This window comes from Drosophila yakuba, chromosome 3L, assembly GCF_016746365.2.
Source record: "Drosophila yakuba strain Tai18E2 chromosome 3L, Prin_Dyak_Tai18E2_2.1, whole genome shotgun sequence".
NCBI lineage: Eukaryota > Metazoa > Arthropoda > Insecta > Diptera > Drosophilidae > Drosophila > Drosophila yakuba.
This window is the reverse complement of record NC_052529.2, coordinates 17320626-17338591: the sequence shown is the minus strand read 5'-3', so window position 1 is coordinate 17338591 and position 17966 is coordinate 17320626. Positions and strand designations below refer to the sequence as shown.

At 45.2% G+C, this 17966-nt stretch overlaps 6 protein-coding genes across 7 annotated transcripts; 5 read left to right on the top strand and 1 right to left on the bottom strand.

Annotated features, from left to right (window-relative positions):
• The first annotated feature begins 223 nt into the window (after nt 1-223).
• On the top strand, nt 224-7179 carry LOC6534398. The gene is made up of 6 exons (XM_002095040.4): nt 224-349; nt 408-729; nt 2004-4169; nt 4227-4426; nt 4483-4620; nt 4683-7179. The coding sequence occupies exons 1-6, from the start codon at nt 341-343 to the stop codon at nt 7038-7040; spliced, it is 5193 nt and encodes a 1730-aa protein (XP_002095076.2). The 5' UTR covers nt 224-340; the 3' UTR covers nt 7041-7179.
• LOC6534399 lies at nt 1051-1849 on the top strand. The gene has a single exon (XM_002095041.4). The coding sequence runs from the start codon at nt 1145-1147 to the stop codon at nt 1829-1831; it is 687 nt and encodes a 228-aa protein (XP_002095077.1). The 5' UTR covers nt 1051-1144; the 3' UTR covers nt 1832-1849.
• A 196-nt stretch (nt 7180-7375) lies between the features above and the next one.
• LOC6534394 (opsin Rh4) lies at nt 7376-17773 on the bottom strand. The gene is made up of 2 exons (XM_002095036.4): nt 17092-17773; nt 7376-8083 (listed from the first exon to the last, which is right to left on the bottom strand). Exons 1-2 carry the CDS (start codon nt 17678-17680, stop codon nt 7536-7538), a joined length of 1137 nt encoding a protein of 378 aa, XP_002095072.1. The 5' UTR covers nt 17681-17773; the 3' UTR covers nt 7376-7535.
• LOC6534397 (E3 ubiquitin-protein ligase sina) lies at nt 8643-13712 on the top strand. Of its 2 annotated transcripts, XR_005561326.2 has the most exons (3): nt 8643-9395; nt 11215-12394; nt 12462-13712. XR_005561326.2 is itself a non-coding variant. In XM_002095039.4 (2 exons), exon 2 carries the CDS (start codon nt 11336-11338, stop codon nt 12278-12280), a length of 945 nt encoding a protein of 314 aa, XP_002095075.1. In that variant the 5' UTR covers nt 8643-9395; nt 11215-11335; the 3' UTR covers nt 12281-13712. The 2 variants fall into 2 exon arrangements, 1 of the variants encoding a protein (XP_002095075.1); XM_002095039.4 differs by having other exon boundaries at nt 11215-13712.
• On the top strand, nt 13919-15290 carry LOC6534396 (probable E3 ubiquitin-protein ligase sinah). Its single transcript, XM_002095038.4, has one exon. The coding sequence runs from the start codon at nt 14130-14132 to the stop codon at nt 15171-15173; it is 1044 nt and encodes a 347-aa protein (XP_002095074.1). The 5' UTR covers nt 13919-14129; the 3' UTR covers nt 15174-15290.
• On the top strand, nt 15468-17054 carry LOC6534395 (probable palmitoyltransferase ZDHHC24). Its single transcript, XM_002095037.4, has 3 exons — nt 15468-15925; nt 16314-16411; nt 16462-17054. Exons 1-3 carry the CDS (start codon nt 15581-15583, stop codon nt 16883-16885), a joined length of 867 nt encoding a protein of 288 aa, XP_002095073.1. The 5' UTR covers nt 15468-15580; the 3' UTR covers nt 16886-17054.
• Nucleotides 17774-17966: the final 193 nt, after the last annotated feature.

The following is a 17966-nucleotide window of genomic DNA, read 5'->3' as shown; positions in this document are numbered from 1 at the left end:
TGTCACATTAAAAAATCTTGTACATTTAGTGTTAATTTGAATACCGAAACCAATTCAAATGTTATTTTTTGTTATTGGTGTTTTGCGTTCTTTCTTATTTTATTAAAAATAACCCACTATTCGGCAAGAAAAGAATTATTAGTCCGATTTTTCTGTTTTTATTTTCTGTTTACTATTCGATAGACACATTTCCGATAGCCAGAGTGCCATCACTGCCTCGATTACCTTCTCTTTCCATTTCGTCCATCACTGCCATCAACGTGCTCTCTTTCATTATATTACTTTTTATCAATGCGCAGGAAAAATAAATCAAAAGCAAAGGAAAACAAAGACGCGCAATATGAGTGATGTGAGTGTTGCCCCAAATACCTGTTATTAGTTCCATTGTCATGTCTTCTAATCCACAGCTTGAGGAGATGGACAGCGAACGGCTGAACGAGCTGGAATCCATTCTATATGCCTCGATCCACTACAGCGATGGAACCGAGGAACACCACACTGCCATGGATCAACCTGCGAAGGAGTCACCCAGCGACCAGGATGCCAGGAGCATGCCACCGCCTCCACAACAGAAGCATCCAATTCCCGGACATCGTTTCGTCAGCGGAACACGAGTGATCAACAACAAGCAGAAACCACGCTACTGGATCGACGGAGAGGGAGCTGCGGGGCAGGGCCATGTGATGCGGGCGGAGGAGGAGCAGGCGACCACAAACAAAACAACACCAGGTGAGTGTCAGTCAGTGATAAATGGTATATAGCAACTAAAACCATAAACTGCTACAGAAATAGTCCAAAATTCTTAGCCGTGAATGTTTTAAAAATCTCCTTCACACAAAACAAATTACGTGAATTTTATAGGAGTATTTAGTTAATATAAATTATAGCTAATTCAGTGTTTGTATTTACATCATAATCATAATTAATCATAAAAAGTCGATTAATTAGGATATAATAGTTCTCACCGAATAATCATCTTAGGTATTCCTAGCTAGTTTAACTACCGCGCCATTTCACTGTTTTTAAGAAGCCCGTTTCATACACTCATCTGTGGGGATCAGACCAGCTTTTGGGCATTAGGCTGCTTACATCCTTTTCAAAACTATTTCGTTGGCTTGCTTTCAAAATTCTCCATAACCTTCCAATGATGACCTGCTTCCTCAGTCGCGTTTTAAGCCTCGGCAGGTGCGGCCTGCAAGTGTTTCAAAGGCGGATGGGCCATTTCAATCATTGCACCTTGGCCTTGGCCACTGTCGACCTTGTCTGCATTGTTTGCCTGCTGCATTACCAACTGGCGAGGCATGGTCGAGATCTGTTTTTTTGGTGTGAGGAACTGAACCAACGGCTAGTGGAGTACATGCTATCCGCAATCGTACTGATGGCCAGCGTAAGTGTGCTGGGCTCCTGTGTGGATGGCTTTATCTTCTCCGCCTTGGTTCAGCGGAAAATGAGTCAGTGTGATATGCCGCGGCAGTTTTTTGAAGATCGTTACCGCAGGTTTGTGTTCATGCGGCTGGTCAGGCAACTAGAGCAGGCTCTCAAAGTGCAGGCTAAGCAGTCTGAGTTGGGTGATAGGATGATGACGCCACTTGCAAATCTGTCCGAGGCTCAGCAGCTGATCACGGAGGCTATCGACGAGTTCCGCACAGCGGTGCGGATCCTACTGTGGCCCAATCGATCCGACCTGCTCGCAGAGGCGTTTGTCCTCTTCCACATAAGCGAATCGCAACTGTCGGATCTGACACTGCAAGGGTACAAGCTGAACGATGTCGATGGTGACGACATGTCCAATTCCCGTCTTAGTCATATGCTAAACCCACTCTGGTATTAAAATTGGTCTTCTAGTTTAGAAACTGCCTTTTTAATTGGTCTCAGGGATTTGCCTTAAGAAAAAATGTTTGGTTAAGTCTTCTTATACAATTTTAGATGTCCTGGAATATGATATTCATATTTGTTAGTTGATATTAAGAAGCACCTTATAATGTATGATGCTTGTCTTTTAGCTACTGAAGAAGCTTCCTCTTCAACACCCAAGGATGTCGAAAAGCCGAAGGAGAAAAATCTATTGCTGTCGCCCAAAAAAGGAACGCCTAATCAACCGAAAAAAGTAAACCAGCCATCGAATCAGCAGCAAAATTCACAGGCTAAACAGCAGCAAACTGCACATGCAAAACAACAGCAAAATCAACAGGCAAAGCAACAGCCTCAGGAGCAGAAAAATTCGCAACAGAAACAGCAGCAGAGTCAAAAGCCAAAGCCGCAACAAAATCAGCAATCCAAGCAGCATCAAAACCAGCAGAAGAAGGCGACGCCAGCAGTACAAAAGCCAAAACCACAGCCAACCGCACCCACCAAAGTGAACCACGAAGCCTACGAGGAGGAGCGCTTTGACCAGAGGCTTTTAGTCGCCATCCCACCAAACTGCCCGCCCAAAAAGCAGAACAAGCCGCAGCAAAACAAGCAACAGCAGCAGCAAAGCAAACAGCAGCAGAAAAAACAACAGCAGCCGCTGCAACAGAACAAACAGCAGCAGCAAACAGGACCTGGACCCTTTGGCAAAGCCAATCGCAAGTTGGAGCAGATTCAGCGTCTGGCAGATAAGAAACAGAAATCCAAGCAGGCTCAGTTGAATAAAAAACAGCGAAAGCAGCAATCTGCACCGGTGGAGTTTGTCAACCTGGCGGAAAGCAGCCGATCCTCCGATGACGATGATGTGGTTCTAGTACCAATTCCGCCAGCTCCTATCATCGATTTGGACACGAGCGACGGCGAGCAGACCTGTACCTCATCCCAATTGTTTCACGAGGAGAACGCAATGGACGCCACAGACGTGAAAATGGGTTTGTCTTGTATTACTGCACCGGAGGAGATGAGTGCTGTTGCTGGCAGTACCACGCCGTCCATGCATTCACCGTGTTGTTCCGTCATGTCCAGTGATGACTTCATAGTGCAGAAGGACACTACTCGCTTGTTGGCCGAACGTGAGAACGCCAATGATGAAGATCTCCTGGTGCTGACCGAGACGGCTATAAGGGAAGCTATTGGGGAGGAACCAAAAGATAAGGAAGTTGCGGAAAATACATCTGTAAATCATGAACACGATCCTGCGGCTGATACCTCATCGGAATATGAATTTGTTCCTCCTTCGCGACTGGAGGAAATTAAGAAAAACTACCGTGTGGACGAGCAGCAGTTCAGAGCTTTGGACGTCTACGAAAGTGAATCTGACCTCACGGAAAGTGGCATTTACTCAAAGGCCAAAAGCAAGACCACGCCGACGATCATACGCAACGTAGACTCGTCATCGGGCAGCTCTTCGGTCGAGGAGGTAGTGGAGTCCAGTGTCCAAAAGACTAAGCGTTTGCGCAAACGCTCCAGTTCAACTAACAATCACAGCCAATCTGACCCAAACAACGACGATGGGTTGGATGATTCAGACAGCGAGGATGGCGTCCATTCTACTGGAGTTCCAGGCATAGCACGTGGTATGGCAGTGGAGCGATGTAAGCGTAAGATCCGTAGAATCAGCACCAGAAATAGCTCTGATGACAATTCGAAGAAGACTACACGTATCCAAAAACCAAGAGTTTCTACAATCCAGCATGCTAGCTCAGAATCCTCGTCCGAAGATGAACTGCCAAGTGCCAGGGAAATAGCCGAGCGACTGCTTAATCAAGAGCAAGGACAGGGAAGGGAGAAAATACAAAAAGGAACTAGCGAAGCTATGGATACCGTTTCTATCGGATCCGATGCGGATTCCCAAGCAGAGGCTGAGTTTCGCGATGCCATGACTGATCGATTAACAGCAGTCTTCGAGCGTCTAGATGCCCAATCCAAAAAAAAGGAGGACGAGGAACAAATGAATGCGAGTGGATATCTATCGGATGAAGAAGACTCTCGAGAAAAAAGTGCAGACACCACTGTGCGTTTCGAGGAGGATTTGGATGCTTCCAACGAGCTCGAGGAGGCGGATCCAGAAGAGGACGATACAGACTTGCCAAACGAAGAGCAGCCCATACAGGTGGAGCATAATTTGCCAGAGCTAACAGACGAAAGTCTGCCAAAAAGCGGCGACCTCATTGGCTGGAACGAAGAGATGTGCAGCTTCTATAATGACAGTTGGAATGGGGAAAACTTCTCTGTTTACAAGCTCCAAAGAATGATGACAGGTGCTGTTGACTTATTAGTAATAAACAAATACAGCTATTAACCTACTGTACTTGCAGCTCATCGCCAAGAGTGGAGGATCAACACTGCGGACAGGTATCCGGTGGCACGACCCCGCTCCCATGCCAAGTGCACCAACTGCTTTGAGATGGGACACGTTCGATCAAAGTGCCCGCGTCCCCGCAAGCCACTCGTTTGTTTTCTATGCGGAACTGTTGGTCATGCCGAGCCCCGCTGTCCCAATGCTATTTGTTTTGGGGTAGGTAAACACATTTACATCTCTAACCTAATAAACAACTCATTCTCCATCTTTAGTGCGGATCGAAGCAGGAAACTTACGTGCAGCAGTGCAACAAGTGCTCCTTCCATAGCCGCCTGGTCTGCCAGCTGTGCAAAATGAGAGGACACGGCGTGGATCACTGTCCGGATAAGTGGCGTCGATACCACTCTACGGTAATACACTTTTATTATTCACTGTAGAAATCAATGCAATCTCAATACTTCTTTTCTAACAGACTCGATCAAACACTGACCTGGATACCAGGGTACAGTATAGAAACGTACAATGCAGTTACTGCGCCGGACGCCATCCTTTTGAGAACTGCCGTCAGCGGATTGGTGACTTTCGTAGCACGAACTACACAAGCCAGATTGTGTCACACCAAAAGATGTACAAGAATCGCGGTGGTCCTATCGGTAATCTTGGAGATTTAAGCGGCTTTTTTGCCATTGAAACTCCCTTCCACTTTAAGTGGAATAAACCGAGTATGCCCAAAAATTGCTATTATGCTAAGTTTCTTGTGAATGCGAACTTGGCAAAAGTCCAGTCAGTCAAGAGAAAGTCAACCACTGCTTTAGCGGAGATTCCAGCAAAGATGTATACCAATGAATATGTGCCCAATGCTCAGGTGAAGGCGGCTCGAGGGGTGGTATCCACTGGAACGGCGAAGAAATCGCTCACGAAGCAAAAGCCTGTTGTCGAGACAATCGCTGAGAATCGACCTGCGGCCATTGAAGAGGAACAACCTATAGAGGTGATACCGCTAGAGGTTCCACCTGAAGAGGAGCAACACAAAGGGGAACATCCTCAAGGCGATCAGCTTGTGGAGGTACAGCCTGCTGAAAGCCCATCCGATAAGGAGCTACCCATAAATGACGCTAATCAAGAAGATCCATCGTCCTCCGTTCAGCGTGAAGAGATAACCACCAATTTCGACAATCCACAAAAGGAGGCAGGCCCAAGTAGGACAGCTTTGGCGGCACCCCATGAGTTAGACTCGGATTCGAATTACAGTTTCTCCGAGCACTTTGAACTACCCAGCTCGACAACCAGTGATGCCCAACCCACCAGCGAACTTCCGCACGACCATCCCATGGCCTCTCTACCTGATGTCATACCCCTAAGTAGAGACGACTTTGAACTCTCCTCCAACTTCCAGGGAATTTCCATGTGTGTTAACTCCAGTAGCAGCAGTCGCCGCACTGACGACAATCCCGATCCGGATTCCAGTGAAGAACTGCCAGATATTCCAAGCGAGGGCAAAATCATCATGGCGCGCGATCAATCCGAGTACCTGTTCAGTCCCGAGGGCCGAAATTTTCTGGCCGCAGCCGCCAAACAGTGTCAAGTTAGCGTTCGCATGGACTTCAAGGACTACGGCTATGTTCTGGTGATCTATGGCCTTAAAAAACACCAAGAAGAGTTGCAATTGAAACTGCTTAGACGCAATCAGGAAGTCAAACGCAAGAGCATTGACTTCCAGAGCCAGAAACCCCCCAAACGTATCGATGTGCTAATCCGCTTTATCCGGGATGGAATCAACAGTCTTAACACCAATCTAGGAAACGCCAAGAGTCACTACATGCGCATCAAGGAGCTAGAGGAGATGAACACCAAAAACGGCTTTAAAATGGCGGAAAAGAAGCGGCGTCAGCTTAACATGATCCTCGTGGGCCAGGCGGGACTTTTGAATGGCAAAACACATCTCGATCAGTTGGTGGTCTTATTGCGTCGTCTGATTGATAACTTCTCGCCGGATGAGAACGCCACGGCACAGATGCGCAACGAGATCGAGGACCATTGGCGCATGATCTTCACGGCATATCCGCATCCGAATTACGACGCTCTGCTCAACAGTTATGGCCGACTGGATCAAAAGAATCGCTTGCCCTCGTTGCACCTAGATCCTGTGCTGCTGGGATTGCAGCAAAAGAAACCGCAGAGTCATCCGCAATCGCCTAGTAAACGGCCTCCATCGCCTACTCCTCCTCCACCATCTTGGCAGGACATGGCTCCGCCGCCACCTCCAAAAATTTCAAAAAAGAAGCAACGTCAAGCTCAGGAGCAACAGCAGCAGCAGGAGGCTCAGCAGCAACAAAATCAACAACGCCAGCAGCAACAGCAACGTCTGCAGCAGCAACATCAAAACCAGCAGCAACAACAGAAGCAACAGCAGCAACGTCTGCAACAGCAACAACAGCAGCAACGTGTGCAACAGCAACGTATGCAACAACAGCAGCAAAACAATCAGCAGCATCTTCGACGTCCGCAGATCAACCAGATGCCCTACAATAATCCCCAGCAACGATCGCGAGCCGATCTTCAGCTGCGCCAGACTCTCAATCCGGAGTGCGACCGTCTGTTGAATGAAATGGGTGAAAATCAACCTGGCAGCATCAACAAGGACGCCAACAAACCGTCCATGTTCTGGTCACGCGAAGCGCTCAAGTACCTCGATGATCTTTTCAAGATGACCTCCAATACGGAGACCGTAGAGCGGCTGAACCGAGTGCTCCAGCGATCGCAGCGTGGCCTGTTGTCGCACAACGATTACCGTGCGGTCATTCGACTGCATTCCCTAATGTGCAACTGAGGATTAGCCAAGATCATGGGATTTCTTTCTGGGGGGTCACATTCATTTTGTTTAACAAATGCCAACAGATTTCACAACGGGTATCTGAAAGATATTACCCAAAAACCGAATAAATACATAACTGACTATTTTGAAAAAAGCTCGAATTTTTGATATTAATAGTTGAGTGAAAAGTTTTCAAGCAACTGTGTAAATGTGTTAAGTATTAGAGTTCAATTTTTTAAACATACACGAAACAACAATATAGAATAAATAGTTACATTAGATAGGTAAAAGTAGAAATATTATGGCATCTGAGAACCGAAGCCCAAATAAAAAACTGACTAATTTTGTAATTCGTTTGCAATAAGTTACTATTCATTTATTTCAAACTCAGGAATGTTTTACTACAAATTATAACATTAATTGTTCACTGTTTCGTTCTTGGTGTTTTATATTTTTCCCAGGCTTTCGTGTTACATGATCAGTTGTATGAGAGTAGAGTTATCCTTGATTCTAAGCCGCCGTGGTCTGCTGCTGCTCCTGGGTGGTAGTGGACTGCGCAGAAGAGATCTCCCCAGACTTTTCGTTCACTCCCAGCCAGGGACAGCGCTTCTGCAGCTCCATGCGGTATCTGGGGTGACTTATGGCATAGACGAATGGGTCTATGCACGCCACCAGTTTGCAGGTGCAGGCCGGGATCATCGTGGCTCCTGGTGTAAGCAGACTCTTGTCCCCAAATGCTCCGATCAGCGACATTACGCCGTAGGGCGTCCAGGATACAAAGAATAGGAAGCAGATGGTGATAGCCGCCTTGGCTATCCGAATCTCGGCCGTTTCCTTGCTCTTGTCCACATTGGAGCGCAGCGACTCTACGTTCATCTTCTTGGCCTGCTCCCTTAGAGCCTTTTCGTGACTGAAGACATGACCCACGATCTGCGAGTAGTAGTAAAGGATCATCAGCGTGGGACACACGAAGCTGAAGAAGAAGATGGTGCCCACAAACAACCGGGTGTCGAAGTTGTCCGAAAGATAGTCAAAGGAGCAGGACGTGAGGTAGCCCTCTGGAAATACATAAAAATAAAAACGGTTATTGGGTTATTTGATATTAAGATATTTGAGAACTGCATATCCGTAAAACACAGCATTGCTCTTCTGCGAAAGTCAACAAGAGTTTCTTTCAAGTCAAATTTGTTTCCTCTAATTTCGTGGTCAAAACTATGTAGTTCGCATGCATTTAAAACTACCGCCAAACGTAATAAACAAAGCCAAGATATCGCCTATCGATAGCTCCATTTCATTTTTATAAATTTGCATATCTTGTTTGATTGCAAATTCTATAAAGGGTCAAATGTTATTTATTTTTGACTTATTTAAAAATGCATGGCATAAAATAATTTTAAAAGTTAGGGTATATTTGTCAGTAGAATTAAGACTATATACACAACTTTTATCCTTTAATAATCTTTTATGGGTTAGACTCGTTTTGTCGTAATCTAAAAGGTATTTAATTCACTTGACAAAAAGTGGCAAGGCTGTTAAATACTCGATAACAGTAAATGATAGTAACAAGAGAAGAGGCACATCGATGTTGTCGATTGCCTGAAATCGACTATCTTGAATCGAATAGACGACGATTTAGGTTCCATCTCTGCAACCGACGCGGACATTAGAAGAAACTTAGTAGAGTAAATTAATTAATAAACCAACCAAGGCAGGCATCACACCCAACGTACATGGAAAATGCCGAAAAAGACTGAATTCCACACCGCGCAAGTGCAAGTGCAATAAACGCCAAGTTCGGCGATCAGAGAACGCAATATAGAAAAAGTGAGACACACGAAAAAAAAACCCATTTCGCTGCTGTGTGTAAATGCAAATGATTTATTTTTGTGCAGCAACAACAACAACAGCAGCAGCAACACAGAGGCAGAAAAGGCAAAAATAACAAGTAAAGCTAAATATGAATAAATGTGTGTGTGCGGGTCGCGTTAAAGAAAATTAGATAAAAAGCCAAATGAAATTAGCTCACGCCTGAATTTCGAGTTTCGGTGCGGTGCAAGGTGAACGAAAAGGCGAAAAGCAATCAAAACTGTTTTTCCATTTTCCCAGTGTGCGTGTGCAGTAGCAAAACCACCTGCATTGATTATATATGTAGTTAAAAAAACAACAAATAGCAACGTAAAAAACGGAACTTGCACCTAGGATATATACACACACATGCTGCCTGTATGCGTGCGTGTGTGTGCATGGCCGTAAAGGCTGACTGATAAAAAAGGAAACAAAAAAATAACAAGAAAAATAAAACATACACACACACACCAACGCAGCGGGGCACCACTACCTCGGCACAATTTCTTGGAGGCAGCCTGCCATGTAAGTTTACATATCAACGATTATGTATTTCGCAGTTGTTGTTGCTGTTTATACTGCAGCCTAGCAGCTCTTAATGGCGGATTAAAAAAAAAAAAGATAGTCGCATTTCGCTTTGCACCGCAACTTACGTTTTCTATTTTACCATTTTGCAACTCATGAAAGCAGAAGCCAAGTTAATTATATTCATGGCTATGACTTTTGTGGCAATTACCATTTTTACCCCGTATGAACGATTCCAACGGTACGCAACGTAAACGAACTGTTAATTATGTGTGTGCGATCTGTGTCTGTGTTGTAAGTGTGTGTTGCCCTCCCCGCGGCTGCCACCCTGTACCGCCGCCCTCCTCCCACAATTCCCCGTTGCATTTGTTACGTTACGCACTTTTCATTGCGTGCCCTACGCTTACGATTATACGTTTATGCGGGCGAAGTTACGAAATTCATAATATGAAAAGTTGAAATAACTTTCTCAAAAATATTGTTAAAAAAACCTGAAGGCTTATTTTTCAGTTCAATGTTAATTTAAGGGTTTGTTTTTTCGAAACCACACAATTTTTTCTGAACATTTTTGACACACCATTATAATATTCCATGTGATCTAATTTTTTGACAAATATATACATAAGTTATCTCAAATTTGCTATCATAAATATGAATTCCGGTTAAGGAAAGAAAACAAGTAATGTTTGTTCACCAGAGTGAAACAATTACGAAAAAATATATATCTATATATTGATATTTATCTCATAAACGCACCACAGCACCAATAGCACCCAACGCGGATTGTTCGCACTCATATGTGCCCATTCTGTCCAAAGTGGACAAACCCGTGGAACCACACCCATTACAACCGGCACGACACCCACCATCCTACAATCCCGCAATGGGTCGACGTCCCTAATGGCCGTCCATCAGCGTCGGCTCCGTCAGCTCCGCCTGATAAGAGCCAACATATTTGCGCCGTTCCACACGTGCCGCCAAGAGGCTTTTGGGCTTGGGCTCGGAGCTGGAATCGGAATCGGGCCTTCATTTCGACCGGAGACGTGACGGCGACCTCGGGCTGGGTCTTTACTTTCGAAGACCAACTCTGGTTCGATACGTTCCGCTTTAAGTAATTGCTTAAATGCAATTCCCATACACGCAAATGCGTGTGTTTTCTTTTTTCGGTTATGACAACAATTGGGAATCCACGGCAAGGTTAAGGTCAGGTTTGATAAATCGCTGTGGCTTTTCTATTAAGCGGCACGAAAATCGATGTGCGAACTACCCTTGATCGTTGGGTGCCTAAAAGTAGTGATATTTATGAACAATTTTCAAAATAATAAGGCTCCTAAGCTACATTTTTTTTTATCAATCAAGTAGATTTTGTTTGTCTGCAGTCAATTCAATTCAAAGGAAAGTTTATTACTTTATCCGAAAAAAAGCTCGCCTGTTACTCAAGTCCCAGTGGGTAAAACCAAAGACATTATAATAATATTATAATGTCTTTGGTAAAACCGTAGGAGAGAACATTGAAATCCATAGTTCGTTCCGAACTTTAGGCGTAAAATCGATAAGAAGCACATACCATATGTTGAACTTTATAGCAGCTTTTTTCAAGTTTATTATTCGTTTATAAGTTCTTTTTGGATGAACTAAGCCTGATATCTTTCCCACCAAACAAAGATCTATTTTTGGTCGGATATGTATATCGTATTGTAGGTTATTGCTTTTTTGGAGTTTCTTATCACTGACCGAACAAAATTAACAAAAAAAAATAAATTTTCTATGACTAAATTGGCCGCATTACTCATCAACCTGTGATTCGGTCTCGTTTTAGCCACAAGCACAAGAAAGCCATTGCCGAAGCCACCGGAGGGGCGAAGAACCTGAACCTGGCGAGAATTGCAGGGACCCAGAAGAATTGTAGACACATTCGTGCCGTCGCGAGAACCCTTCCAATGTCCAATAAAATCAACCCGAAGCGCCGCGAACCGACAGCAGCAGCAGCAGGAGCCGGTGCCACGGGAGTGGCCACCAACACGAGCACCTCGACCGGATCCTCCAGTGCCGGCAACACGTCCTCGGCCAACACATCCTCGTCGTCCAGCTCGTCGCTGTCGTCCGCCGGTGGCGGTGATGCGGGCATGTCCGCCGACCTGACCTCGCTGTTCGAATGCCCCGTGTGCTTTGACTATGTGCTGCCGCCGATCCTGCAGTGCTCCAGCGGGCACCTGGTGTGCGTGTCCTGTCGCTCCAAGCTCACCTGCTGCCCCACCTGCCGTGGCCCGCTGGCGAATATCCGCAACCTGGCGATGGAGAAGGTTGCCTCGAACGTCAAGTTCCCGTGCAAGCACTCTGGCTACGGATGCACCGCCTCGCTGGTCTACACGGAAAAGACAGAACACGAGGAGACGTGCGAGTGCCGGCCCTACCTGTGTCCGTGCCCGGGCGCCAGCTGCAAATGGCAGGGCCCGCTGGACCTAGTCATGCAGCATCTGATGATGTCGCACAAGAGCATCACAACGCTGCAGGGCGAGGACATCGTGTTCCTGGCCACCGACATCAACCTGCCCGGCGCCGTCGACTGGGTAATGATGCAGTCCTGCTTCGGCCACCATTTCATGCTCGTGCTGGAGAAGCAGGAGAAGTACGACGGACACCAGCAGTTCTTTGCCATCGTTCAGTTGATTGGGTCGCGCAAGGAAGCGGAGAACTTCGTTTACCGCCTGGAGTTAAACGGAAACCGACGCCGGCTCACCTGGGAGGCAATGCCGCGTTCTATTCACGAGGGCGTGGCTTCCGCGATTCACAACTCGGACTGCCTAGTGTTCGACACGTCGATTGCGCAACTGTTCGCCGACAATGGCAACCTGGGCATCAACGTGACCATATCTCTGGTCTAAGCGCACTGTCAATTCGTCGAGTTCTTTCATATTTTGTGTTTACTATTCCGATACATATACATATATAGTTTATAGCCCTCTGTTCGCATCAGGCGTCTAACTCATGGACAGATTGTGAGTCGGGAGATTAAGAAGAAAGAGTTTTGCAGAGTTGTTTTATAAAAATGATTCTCTATTCTAGGAGCCACTTACATGCATATGTATATAAATCTATGGAAATATCGGGCTGCTTCGATTATCACATTCGGCACGGTATCGCAAAGTTTTCTTTGATTTTTAAATTGTAATGATTGTACTAAATTTTTTTGTGTTGTTTGGATTTAAAACTGTATAAGACACAAATTTCCAACACGAAATGGAAAGCGTATTAAAGCTATTGCTAAGTGCTGTTAAGTACTTATGGCATAAGTTTATTAAAAATTCGTAATTTCATATTTTTGTACGGTGTGTAAATCAACTCACTTGCTGAAAATTGTCCAATACTCTTGGCAAAATTTCACGGATTTATTTAACGCAGTTTCTTGTCGAATGCGAAAATCGAGGCTGACCTGTATGTTTGTATGTCTAATCGGTTCGATTGGTACTCTAGTTGTAGGACATGATTTTTCAGTTACCGCACATACTACTATATTTCAACGTTTCAGTGTTACCCGTTTTGTTAGTTCATGTGGTTCTGCTTTAGTTTAATTTAGTTCGTAAGGGCCACACACCTGGAGCAGAGCTGCCTGCGCGTGCCCACGTGCCCACCACCCACTACAGTGAACACTAGGAACACAGACCCACTCACCAAAACGAACAGAACAGCAAGGAAGGCGAGGAGGTCACTCATCACTCGAACATGTACTGCAAAGTCTAGTTTAGTTAATGTAAATTATTTTATACAATACTTGTAAATGGTAATAAGTAAAACGAACAGTTTAACGAAATTAACAAACCTAATAACAATAACAATAGCGGCAAAAGCGAAACCACAAAGAAAAGTAATATTTGATAGCGATAATCTGTAATAACTCGAGAGTTGTTTGAAAGTTGCAGCCTAAACGAAACTGCGACCCGCAATTTTGTTCATGCCAAACCATCAAAAAATAACAAAAACCTAAAAAAAAAGAAAACAATTTTTTTCGCAATGCTAAAAAGACAGTTGCCCCTTCCCTCCATCCATTTTCCCTCCCATCCCCTAAACGTAAAAAGCAATGTTAATGTTTAAATTCCAACCTAGTTTAGACGATCTCCCCGGTTTGGCTCATGTTTTGGTTTTGATTTCCATTCGGCCAACGTTTCCCAATCGAAAACGGAAGAAAAATTAATGATTTTAAGCATCTGCACCGTAATTAGCTTTTAATGCGCCGATTTACCGCGCCACTACCATATGAGATCACTCACACAGACACAAAACTACAAAACTGAAATAAACGTGATTAGTAAAAGTAAACAATGCTCGTTAATTATTGAAATTAATCTGGGAAGCTGAATGACGAAGAAAAAACCGCGCCACTATGTAAACTGTTTGATTCAAATCAGTTATTAGCTATTTAGTTTGGATTATCTTCGAGGTAATTGGGTTTATCTTTTAAGTGTTCTTTAAATGGTATTTCCGTTTGCACAACGAAGGGCTATCTAAATAAATTGTTAGTATTACTAAGTAGGCTCCGAAGTAAAAGTAGCTACGTGTACACTTAGCTTCGTTATATTTTAGTACAGAAATCTTTTTCTATTCCTTTTAAACCAAATTTAAGTGTTCAGGAAATAGTAAACAAAAATTTGTATCGGCACTTTTCTTTTACACAATCGTTTGGTTGTTAGGTCTAAGAAATAATAGTTTGCGCATTGATTGCTACCTGAAGCACAGATGCCTATTGGTAACTCACTGCCACTTTTAAAATCCCGGCCGGAGCGGGTTAATCCCCAAAGGACTACTGCAACTGCAACAGCATCCGTTGAGATGTTGACTCGTCGTCAATCGGCGCCAGCGTTGGTTATTCCGCCGGAGGAGACACACATTGTGCTGGTCACGCGGAAATCCCCGGATACAACAGCCGCCGGAGAACTGGTGCCTTCCAGAAAGAAGGTGCAGTCGGGAATTGTGGCCAAGGGGCCATTGGACACGATACGCAGTGGTGCCTCAGACGACTTTCTGATTTCTTTGCTGGAGTGCCCGGTGTGCTTTGGCTATATGATGCCGCCCATTATGCAGTGTGCACGTGGTCACCTGATCTGCTCCTCCTGCCGCTCGAAGGTGAATCTTTGCCCCGTCTGCCGAGTATCCATGACCAACATCCGCAGCCTGGCCATGGAGAAGGTGGCCTCCAAGCTGGTCTTTCCCTGCAAGCACTCGCACTTTGGCTGCAGGGCGCGACTCTCCTACGCGGAAAAGAGCAACCACGAGGAGGACTGCGACTGGCGCCCGTACTTCTGCCCGTATCCGGATGACAAGTGCTCCTGGCAGGGGTCGTTGAAGGACGTATACCAGCACCTGATGAGCTCGCACGAGAACGTGATCACCATGGAGGGCAACGACATCATCTTCCTGGCCACCAATGTGAATCTAGAGGGTGCCCTCGACTGGACAATGGTGCAGTCCTGCCATGGCCGGCACTTCCTCCTCTCGCTGGAGAAGATCCACTTGGGGGAGGGCTGTCAGCAGTACTTCACCGCCTGCCGAATGATCGGAACCATGCGGGATGCCGCCGAATTCGTATATAATATCTCCTTGGAGGCCCATAACCGCACTCTCCGCTGGCAGTCCAAGCCGAGATCAATCCGGGAGAGCTTCGCCTCGTTCACCAACGCGGACTTTCTGGTGCTTAACAAGTCCACCGTCGAACTGTTTTCTGAGGACGGCAATCTCGCCCTGAACGTGGTCATTAAGAAGGTGCAGGGGAATAGCCACTAATCCCACCGTATCTCTTCTACCCTATAAATCGGTTGTCGTCCCTGATCGGTAGCCGTTAGCGTGTTATATAAATGATATTGAATAAATACATTTTATGTGCCAAGTTGGCCCAACGAATTTAAATGTAGTTGTTATTAGGCTTTTTTAAGATGTATATAAGGCGTGGATGGAAATCTGGGTTTTCATCATTAGTTACATGAATAATGTTTAGGAAAATAAACCAAATAATTATGTCGTAGATTACCTAAACGACCAGATAGGAGGTATATCCCTTGAATTTTATTGACAATCTTTGCTTCATTTCGATACTTGTCACGTGCCTATTTTAAATATAGCCCCAGAATAAAATTGCAAACTCATATTTCTTTAATACTCGTATACCTTATATCTTTTATAACGCCATAACCATGTGCTTCATGATGACTGGATGCAAGTACATAGCTAATGCCCATCCGAAGCGGTTTGCAAATATTGCGCATCCCGCCGCCATAGGATTGGTTTTAGTAGGAACCGTCCTGTTTTTCTCGCTGGAAATGTTCTATATATTGCCCATGATCTACGACCCCAATGGACTGTTCTTCAAGATCGCCTGGCTTATTGCACTGTTCATCGTCTACAACTTCCTGGGAAATATGCTTGCCTGTCATCGCACTTCCTCTGCGGTGACTTCCTTGCCCAAGGATCGGCAGATACCGTCACCAGAGGAGGAGCACCTGTGGCACTTCTGTGACCACTGCCAGATGCTTGTGCCGGTAAGTAGTAGTATCTGTATCTCCACGCAAAAGCATTTGTGAAATGTGGAGGTGCGGATAGCACACGATTACTCATTGAAAAGTATGTAACAAGTAAAAAGACGCCGTTTTCGGCTCTATAAAGCATATATATTCTTAATAAGGATCATTAGCCGAGTCGAACTGGCCATAACCGTCTGTCCGTCCGTCCGTATGTCTGTACGTCTGTCCGTCCGTATGTAAACGTCGGTAAACCGTCCAAAAGATTTACATTGCCAACACTTATGAGATTTCTATCGATACTTAATTTTGAAAATTCTTCTTCGCACTCTAACTAGCGGAGTAACAGGCATCGTATTTAAAAAATATATTAATAATTTTAAGCCACCTCGTTTGCCTCTTAAAACAGCCGAGATCCTGGCACTGCAAACTGTGTAAGTGCTGCATTTTGAGGCGGGACCATCACTGCATCTTCACGGCGACTTGCATTGGCCACAATAATTACAGGTAATTATGACAGCGATAATATTGTAAATTCACCCAAATCTCTTTCAAAGGTACTTTTTCTGGTTTACAATGTACATGCTTATTGGATCTTTTTTGTCTTTGGCAACACACATACATCTGCTTTTAATTAATGAAGACATGCGGAGGCAATATGTGATACTTCACATTGCACACATTATCATGGTTATTAAACCGACTAGTTCCGAGGCAATAGCACTGAACATAAGTTTTATTTTCAACTTATATGCCTGCATTCTGCCACTCATAATGCTGGGGTATCAGATACCAGCCCTTTATCTGAATACCACGTTCTATACGCTGAATGATCGTAGTTACAATCAGGGATTGCGAAGGAACTTTATGGCCTTTATGGGAAAACGAGGCCTCTGCACTTTTTTCTCGCCCCACATTAGGAGTCCTCTACCTCACGATGGAACCCAGTGGCAAACTAAGCCTCCAAGCAGTACTGTCTGATAACACCCTCCATTATCTCCAAAATTACCTGTATAATTTTCATCGCATCTATTATTAATATCTTATATATGTAAGTCAATTTGGCATACCCTTCACAGCAAAAGCAATAAGAAATCCCAAGAATCTCATTATAAATAAAATTTCTAAGCACAGATAAACACGTTTAAAATCCCTAGCCTTACATTTGAATGGGTCAAAAACCTCACCTGGCACGAATCGATCCCAGAACTGGGTGAGCGGCAGGACAACCCATGGCGTGCAGTACAACCAGATGATGATGTTCATTATCACCGCCTTGGTGAAGGTCATGTTCCGGTTCATTGGCTTGGTGATCACATTATACCGATCGTAGCCAATGGCCGCGTTTGTCATCCCTGCTCCAATGCCAGAATAGGAGCCGATGGAGGCGAATATCTGGCACCAGGTATTGCCCAAGGCGAATCCTCGATGGAAGCTGTTGTAGATGAAGATGGGCGCCTTGAGGCACATGATCAGATCGAAGACGGCCAGGTTGAGCACGAACATATTGGATGGTGTCCTCAGCGATTTGGATGTGCTGAAGATCCAGATGACCATGCCATTACCCAGTGTCGAGGCGCAGAAGAGGAATATGTAGAAGACGCCCAGCATATAGTGCATAGAGGCGGGCGGTTCCAACTGGGTCAGCCAGTGCTCCGGGATGTATTGAATCTGATCCGGAGGCACATTCCATCCCAGGAACTGTAGGTCCCCGTTGCCAGAGCTCCTCGCCTCCGGGCGGAGAGGCGGTTCACTGGCATTGCACAGCGGTTCCATACCGGTTAACCCGATACCGTACCGATTCCTAACCGATACGCCTTAACCGCTACCCGTTTCGCTCTGTGTGCGCCACAGGGCTGAACTGTTTCCAATCACCGCGATGCCCCGTTTATATCGCATTCTGCGGTGCTGGCCAAATTCAATTAGACTTTGTGGTTGCGTGCCCGCAAAGACGATTTTCTGCCCAGTCTGCTATAAAAAATATCAGCAAGTGTTTCGCTCAATCACGGGTAAAGGGTTGGTTATAAAATAATGACGTTAAGACACCGTGTCAGGGTTAAAA